Here is an 8,562-nt window from a genome sequence, read left to right on the forward strand (position 1 = left end):
CATAAAAATGATAACTTCTGAACATAAAAATTTCAGAAGAATTAATATTAATATCATAAAAAGAGAAGTGAAAATTTTATTTTTCACAATTGTGGAGAGGATAAATCCTTAATAAGTTATAACATATAGGGAATTTTATAAGGTAAAATAGATGAATTTGATTGTATAAAAATAAAAAAGTTCCATACAACAAAAATCAATGTAACCATAATGTGGAAAAAACAAATTGATTGGGGAAATAATCACATTAAACACTTCCCAAAAATAGCACCTAAGGATTTTTTTATAATGAGATGTTACAATTTATACAAGTAAGAGTTAAGTGATTAGAGGATATGAAAAATATTTCTCTATAGAAAAAATTCTCCTAACAAATTATCAATAAGCACATGAAAAGAGTCCAAAATCTCAAATAATCCCAAAATGCAAATTAAAAGAACTCAGTTTCTAACTAACCTTGATCAATTAATAAGGATAAAAGAAAATGACAAGATTAAATGCTGGTGAAGCTGTAGTAAAATCCATATGCTATTACATTGTTCTCATGAGTGAGTCCAACCTTTTTGGAAAGTAATTTGAAAATATACAATGAATTACAATAATATATTCAGTGATAATACTATCTGACCTCTGCCTCAAAGAGATTATTGATAAGAGAGACCTACATGCTTAAAAGCATTCCTAGCAACACTGTTGATAATAGTAAAACTAAAAAAATTAAATGTCCATTAGTTGGAGAATAAGTGAACAACTGTGGTATATGAATGGAATGGATTTTTATTGTAACATGAGGAATTATGACTAATTCAATGAAATATCAGAATTATTTGGATTCTAAGTTAGTGAATCAGCAGGCATTTACTAAATGCTTATAATATATCAGATCCTTTGCTAAGTACTGGGGATATAAAGGGGTATTATCAAATACTCCAATGGATGAAGAGTCCTATCCATTTGTATTTTTCCTCCAGTAATGTAGTTTAATGATCATCCAGTGTGACTTGTCCATATTTTCCCAAAAATACCCCATGGGGAGAAAACCAGTAAGTTATGGTCTTTAAGATTTTTTTCCTGACATTTAGAGGATACCAGTGAAGCATTTAGATGAAACCCTTGTGCTTTCTTGCCCTCTCCATATAACAGGTCTAGTTTCTCTTCCCATCATGCATATTCCTCTGATGATATTTTTTACTCTTGTTCTTCAAAGCTTCTCCTGGGTTGTATATTGTAAGTTGTTCATGTCTACCATACACCATTTCTTTTGCTTCTTGGAGACTATGGTGGTCTTCAACCAAATAGTGCCAATAGAATTTAAATATTAACTTTTGCTTCCAGGAAAAACTTAGGGGTTATCAAAGGGATTTATTAATTTCCTGAAGGAATCCAATTCACTTTCTCCCTTTTCCACTTTCAGTTCAACACTTTGTCTATTTATACTGTCTGTTTCAGAGTTACTTGTTGGTAGACAAGCTCTACAGGTTGTTTATCCAATTTCTTATCCTAATCTGACCATTCCTTCATCCACTTGATCTTTCCTGGGTGGCTGTTTGGGTTAAACTCTTTGTTGTTGTTACAGATCACTTCCTGGAAGCACTGAAATATTTGGGGGCTTGATGCAACAAAATGTTATCCATGAACACTGGTATCTGGGAGACTTTACTATCCATAGGGTATCCCTTTTCAGTTTGGACTCTGCACTAGATTTCCTTTATTAGAGTGAACTCCTTGGCAAATACATTCCCCATTTTATGCATTGTCTATAGTTTCCCATCAGGATTTTTGTTATTGTATCATTTAAAGAACTTTGAATAATTCTGACATATATATATATACATATATTTATAACAAGATGAGATAACTTGTTAGAATCTTCAAGAAAGTGGTGTGTGGTGTGCTTTACTGGATTTAATGATTCAAAATTATCAAATAATTAGCACAGTGAAATTTTGTCTTTCCTACACCTTTGAGCCAATTATGACATGGCAAAGATGTGCTCCATTGTGGAATATAGCTAGAGATAACCTACCTGTGCTTTACAAACATCCTCATTGAGAAGGACCTGAATCCATAGATAAGTGAGTCTCATAAAGAAGGAAAAGATAAATTTAGTTCATCACATCACAGTACTCATAAGTATTTGCAAAAAGATTGCCAAAAAAATTATCAATTGCAGAGATGAGGAGATAGAGGAGGTAGAGAAAGTCTAAAAAGAAATTTAAAAGTCCCTCCAAATTAAATAAGCACATATTTTGATAGTTGGTGACTTCAGTTCAAGGTGGAAATAGGCAAAAACTATAGGAAATTCATTATGAAGTTTCCAATACAGCTATTTCCTTTGATAAGTACTGGTTGGGTGACCCCAGGCAAATTAACTTCTTAGATGCTCCAGGAAGCTTTTTCAATCTATAAGCTCCAGAGAAAGTATTTGCATTGGTAGAGTTTCCTCATTAGAGGGATTGCTAAATAAATGAAATCACAGATCCAGTGTCTATCCCCACATAGAGACATATATATATGTATATAGAAATATATGTGTACATATAAATATGTATATATATGTAGAAATATGTGTGTATATGCTTGTGTATACACACATACCAGTTTTGTCCTGTAACCTCTTCTTTTCTCCCTCTATACTTTCTTGCTCAGTGATTTCCTCCAGAATCACAATTCATTATGTTTCCCCACAAAACTTCCCTTCTTCCTAATTACTATTAATGGGCATTATAATGGGCATCCTCCAAGTCATCCATGTTCTCACACTTAACTCCCCAGTCTCACTTACTTCACATTGCTAATATATTGTCTAATCCTGTTGATTCTACCTTTGTAACATCTCTTGTATATGTCCCTTTCTCTCTTAGGACATCATCACCACTCTGGTGTAGTTTTTTTTCATCTTCTGCCCCAACTTGCTTTATGCTTGACTTTCTTCTCCTCTCCAATCTATCCTTCACTCAGCTTTCAAAGTAATTTTCCTTAAGGGCAAGTGTAACCCCATTGCACTCTGCCCCCACTTCATTGGTCAACTCCAGTGGATTCCTATTTCCTTCTGAATCAAATGAACTTTATTAATTAGTATTTTTATAATTTTATTAGTATTATTATACTTTCTACTACTTCCAGAATCAAATATAAAATCTATTATTTGACTTCTAAAGTCCTTTACAACTGAGCCCTTTCCTAAATTTTCAGGCTTTATTCCCTTCCATATAGTTTATGATCCAGAGATATTGGCCTATCCCATTTGCTATTTATTTCATATGACATTTCATCTCCTGACTCTCCATATCTTTTTTCCCCTTTATTTTTTCACTGGCATCCCCCATGACTAGAATTATCTCATTCCTCATCTCCACCTCTTTACTTCCCCAATTTCCTTCAATATTTCTTGCAGAAGTCTTGCCTGGACTCCACCTCCCCTTTCCCTCCTACTAATGACTTCTCTGAGATTACCTTCAGGTTATCCTGCCTGTGTCTTGTATGCACATAGTACAAGTCCTCCTCTATTAGACTATGGGCTCATCAGAGGCAGGGACTGTTTTATACCCCTTTGTATTCTCAGTACTTAGCACAGTGTCTGGCACATTGTACTTGATGATACTGAGTTCTAGCATTACAGCCAATGTTGGCTTATTAGCTACAGTTATTTTCATGGTGGTATATACAAATACACACACACACACACACACATACTCCTATACAGTGGGAGTGGTTAAAGGGGCAGGAGTTAAACATACATACATATATGTATGTACATAATCCTGCATGAAAATAAAGGTGATATATATATATGTTAAAAATGGTTGCTGAAATGAACAGTTAAATAAATTAATATAATTAATAAAAATAACACTAATATAATTGAAACGAATATTTGATGTTTTCATGCGAGGTGGAAGTAGGTAAAGATGGCAAAAAATTTACTGGAAAATTTCTATAAACCTATTATACATGTTTGAATAAATCTATAAACATACACTATATATATATATATACACATATATATATATAGAGAGAGATACCCAAATTGTTTGATTCTAGAAATTATAAAACTTCTTAAACCTCAGTTTCTTCATCTGTAAAATAGAGACAATAACTTTTATAGAGTTACTGGTCAGATCAAATGAAGTAATAACATTTAAAGTACTTACAGACTGCAAAACACCATCCAAATCACAGTAGCAACATGGCTCCTACCTAGACAGCTTACCCTAAAACCAGGAAAACCTAATCTTCAGTCCTGCCAATATTTGCCATATATGACCTGTTTGACCTTGGGTAAATTACTCCACATGGTAGGTCTTGCAGTTGTTCTGGGAGATTATAAATTCTAGAGGAAGTGCTGAGCTATACTGATAGTGAGAGTTTCTTTACCTTGAAGTTCCTTATAACAATGAAATCACAAGTCTAGTTCCTATCACTATTATTATTACATAAATGTCTAAATGTAGGTATATTATAATATATAATCTATATACGTATTATATGCTTGCCTATACACATACATATACCCCAGAAACTATTGGATATGATGTTGTTTGTCCTTCCTTTACAAAGAACAAGCTGTTGGCGGGGAGAGACAGTTAAGTGACTCAGTGAACAGAAAGCCAGGACTAGAGGCAGGAGGTCCTGGGTTCAAATCTGATCTTAGACACTTACTAGATGTGTGACCCTGGGCAAGTCACTTAACCCCTATTACCTAGCCCTTACTGCTCTTCTTCTTCTTCTTCTTTTTTGGAATTTTTGGTTTTCTGTTTATTGATTTTTCTCCAATTACATGTAAAAACAGTTTACAAGATTAAAAAAAAAATTGAGTCTCAAATTCTTTCCCATTTTATCTTGCTCCCCCATACTACCTGCTGAGATGGCAAGTAGTTTGATATAGATTTCACATGTACAATCATGTAAGATATATTTTTTAATTTTAATCTTTTTGTAAAAGAAAACTTGAACAAAAAGGAATTCTCTTTAGTGGATTTTTGAGACTCTTTTACCAATTGGCCTATTCTGTTTTCAAAGTATTAATTTTTTCAGTATTTTGTTGTGCCTCCTTTATCAAGCTGTTGACTCTTTATTCTGTTATTTCCCTGTATTGTTCTTATTTCTTTTCCCAACTTTTCTTCTACATCTCTTATTAGATTTTAAAAATCCTTTTTGATCTCCATGAATTCTTTTTGGGCTTAAGAGCAATTAATATTTTTCTTGGGGGCTTTGGATGTAGCAATATTGACCTTATTGTATTCTTCCAGAGTGTTTTTTCCTTCCCTGTCAGCAAAATAACTTCTATATTGAGTTTCTTTTTTGTTTGTTTTCTCATTTTCCAGTCTTTTTCTTTTCTTTTAATTTAAAAAACTGTTAAAGTTGGGCTCTGTAATGGTGGTAAAGGCAACATTGTTCTAAACTTGAGGTTCTTTGTTAGGTTGTCAGAACCGTTTGGAGCTCAACATTTTTTAAAATCTTGTCTTTTTCTGGGTTATGTTGCTCCAGAATTCATTTTGAGGTGCTGGACCATAAGTTTTTGGAAGGTAGATTTGGGAGATATCAGGTGGGTACCTTCTCCACCATCTTGGTTCAAAGGGGGAGTTTTTGAATGGAGGACAAAAGAAGGTAATTTGATACAGTAACCTAAAAGGACTTTAGCAAGATTGGATTTGGGGGAAGTATAGTGGAGAGCCATGCCTGGAGCTGGGAGGACCTGGATTCGGATCTGGCCTCAGACACTGACCCTGAGCAAGCCACTTAACCCCAATTGCCCAGCCCTAACCATTCTTCTACTGTAGCATCATATTTGGGATTGGTTCTAAGAGAGACGGGAAGGGGGTTTTGTATGTGTCTTTTTTTTAAGATTTAAATATTTTATTTTTCCTTACTGCTCTTCTGCTTTGGAACCAGTACAAGGGTATTGGCTCTAAGATGGAAGGTAAGGGTCTTTAAAATAAATAAACAAATAAAATAAAAATAAAAAGGCATCTGGGCTGGAAGTGCAAGGTTCTTGTAGGATGGATGATGACAACTGTGACAGCAGAATATTGCATCTACCATCATGCATCGGCACGGAACTGGGTGACTTTTCTTAATTGTTTTTCTTTGAGGCTGTGATGGGAGATGGTATGCTATCTTTCGTTTTTAGGAAGAAACAAAAGGAACCCGTACAGGTTTTTAAAAACTTTTAAAAAAGATTTTATTGTAATATATGTGCAGAGATTTTATAGATCACATCTTCTTTGCTTCCTTTCCCTTCTGCCTCTTGCCTCTCAGGATTGGGAATGACCAGAATAAAGTGGAAGGGCAGGACTGATCATGGGAGGCATTATGGTACAGTGACAATAGCATTGGCCTTGGAGTCAGAGGATCTGGGTTCAAATCCTGCACATGTGAGCACCTAAGCTCTCAAGGTTTCATTTTCCTTCTCTATCAAATGAGGGCGGTTAGACTATAAGGTCTTTTTTAGCTTTATATCTATGGATTGTGGTTAGTCCATAACATTGTTTGTGGCACATTGAAGATGCTTAATAAATGCTTGTTGACTGACTGATTAACTGTCTCAATGAAATTTGGACCTTCCATAAAAGGTATTAGTATTAGCACTGAGGAAGACTGAGAAACATCAGTAAAAAGTCACATTGTTTGAATCTCTATTTGTATCCACAAGTCTGTACAAGTGAGGTCGATGGTCAGGTCTGGAGCTCATAGAAAGGACTCTTTTCCATGTTCAAATGATTCCAGGCTGAAGAAATAAAGAAAAGCCAAGTTAGATAACGTTGCAAATCTGGCTCAAGGAATAACATACAATCCAAGAGTAGTTTAGATGTAGACCAGAGAAAAATGGTTGGTTTGTTTCTGGAAGAACCATAGGAAGGAATCTATTTATCTGGAGAAATCCAATACTAAGAAAGAGATTAAAAATTAATGGCTGGGACTTTTTAAACTTCCTGATCTCTGAATGTACTTCTTTCTTACTAACAGAGCTTTTATTAAGTCATTCTTTACCACAGATCCCTTTTCCAGTTTTCCATGACTTGAATGATTTCTCTGTTGGCTAAATCTTGTTAAAAAGAAAAAAAAATAGTTTGAACATTCACTGAATTCATTAATTGATTAGCATCCTAGGAGACTCAGCTGCTTTGATAGCATTAAATGAGAAATGTCTTTTATTTTCTTCACTTTCCAAAGTATTTGCCAGAATATGCAGGGGGTAAACCTGGAAGAAAGGCTATCAGTCTTTGATAATCTGGCCCAGCTAGGACCTGAGTTCAAATCTACTACCTCAAACAAATAATTTCTTTGGGCCTCAGTTTCTTCATCTGTTAAGTGAATGAGTTAAACCAAATATTCCAGTTCTCTGTCTTTAAGCCAATCATCCCGGGAACTCTTAGTGGCAGGGCAATATTTCCCTGGGTTTTGAGTTAAAGTGAAGAAGGAAATTCAAAATGATCCAGTTACCTTGATCTCCAGAGATAAGGGACCAAGAAGTGATACCACAAAGAAGCAATGCATCAGTTAGTCAGTTAATAAGACTCTCATATACCAGGCACTGTGCAAGGCACTGAAGACACAAGACAAAAATGATAGAGATTCTGGCCTTGAGTAACTTAAATAGAAGGGAAATGAACACATGTGGGTATGCATGTGTGTACATGTATGCATATATACACATGTGTGTTATGCATAGATACATGTGTGTGCATGTAAATATTGTGCTATACATATGCATGTACATGTACGTGTGTATATGTGTCATTGGGTATGTGACTGACTACCAATTATCTTTAGAATCTTTTCCTTCTTGGACCAGGACTGACATGATCACTAAACTCATGATGGTAGCCAAATGGTTCCCCATTGGGCATCCACAGGGCTACTACTCTAATTTTCAGGAACCTGTGGGTGATTTTTCTCAATAACACTGTAATTTGTGATCTACAATCACTATTTCCCACTAACAAATCAACTATTAATGCTATCTTTTAAAAAAAAGATCTCTACTTTTTGTCTTAGAAATGATATGATATAGCATTTCCAAGGCAGAACAGTAGTAAGGGCTAAGCAATAGGGGTTAAGTGACTTGCCCAGGGTCACATAGTTAGGAAGTGACTAAGGCTAGATTTGAACACAGGACCTCCTGTCTCTAGATCTGGCTCTCTATCCACTGAATAACCTAGCTGCCTCTGTTGACTCTATCTTAACCAAATTATTGACTGAAATTGCAAATAACATTTATATAACATTCTACCCTTAGACCTCAATTTCATTCTCCTCAATGTATATAATATCTGTTGACATGTATCTATAGTTCCATGGTAAGTAGAACACATATAGGGTATACATATAGCCAAGGTAACTCACTCCTTTGAGACAGTAGACTTCTGTATCCTCTTTCTCTTAGGAATCATCAATATAATTTCCTTGATTAGTATAGCTTCTGCGTCGAATAGATACCTCCATTGCTAAGTTGACCTAAACTATGCTTTGGTAAACCCACTAGTTCAATTTCCTGAGAATCTTTATCTCTCTCTCTCTCTCTCTCTCTCTCTCTCTCTCTCTCTCTCTCCTTCCTTC

The 8,562-nt window shown here is 34.9% G+C and overlaps 1 protein-coding gene across 1 annotated transcript in view; it reads right to left on the bottom strand.

The window, feature by feature from the left end:
* Nucleotides 1–6,078: 6,078 nt before the first annotated feature.
* The window catches only part of TM4SF1 (transmembrane 4 L six family member 1), an 82,062-nt gene continuing 79,578 nt past the window's right edge, over nt 6,079–8,562 (bottom strand). The window contains exon 8 of the mRNA XM_044669469.1: nt 6,079–6,730. Within this exon, the coding sequence (XP_044525404.1) occupies nt 6,716–6,730 (15 nt within the window). The 3' untranslated portion in view covers nt 6,079–6,715. The remainder of the gene's footprint in view (nt 6,731–8,562) is intronic.

Source organism: Gracilinanus agilis, chromosome 3 (genome assembly GCF_016433145.1).
Source record: "Gracilinanus agilis isolate LMUSP501 chromosome 3, AgileGrace, whole genome shotgun sequence".
NCBI lineage: Eukaryota > Metazoa > Chordata > Mammalia > Didelphimorphia > Didelphidae > Gracilinanus > Gracilinanus agilis.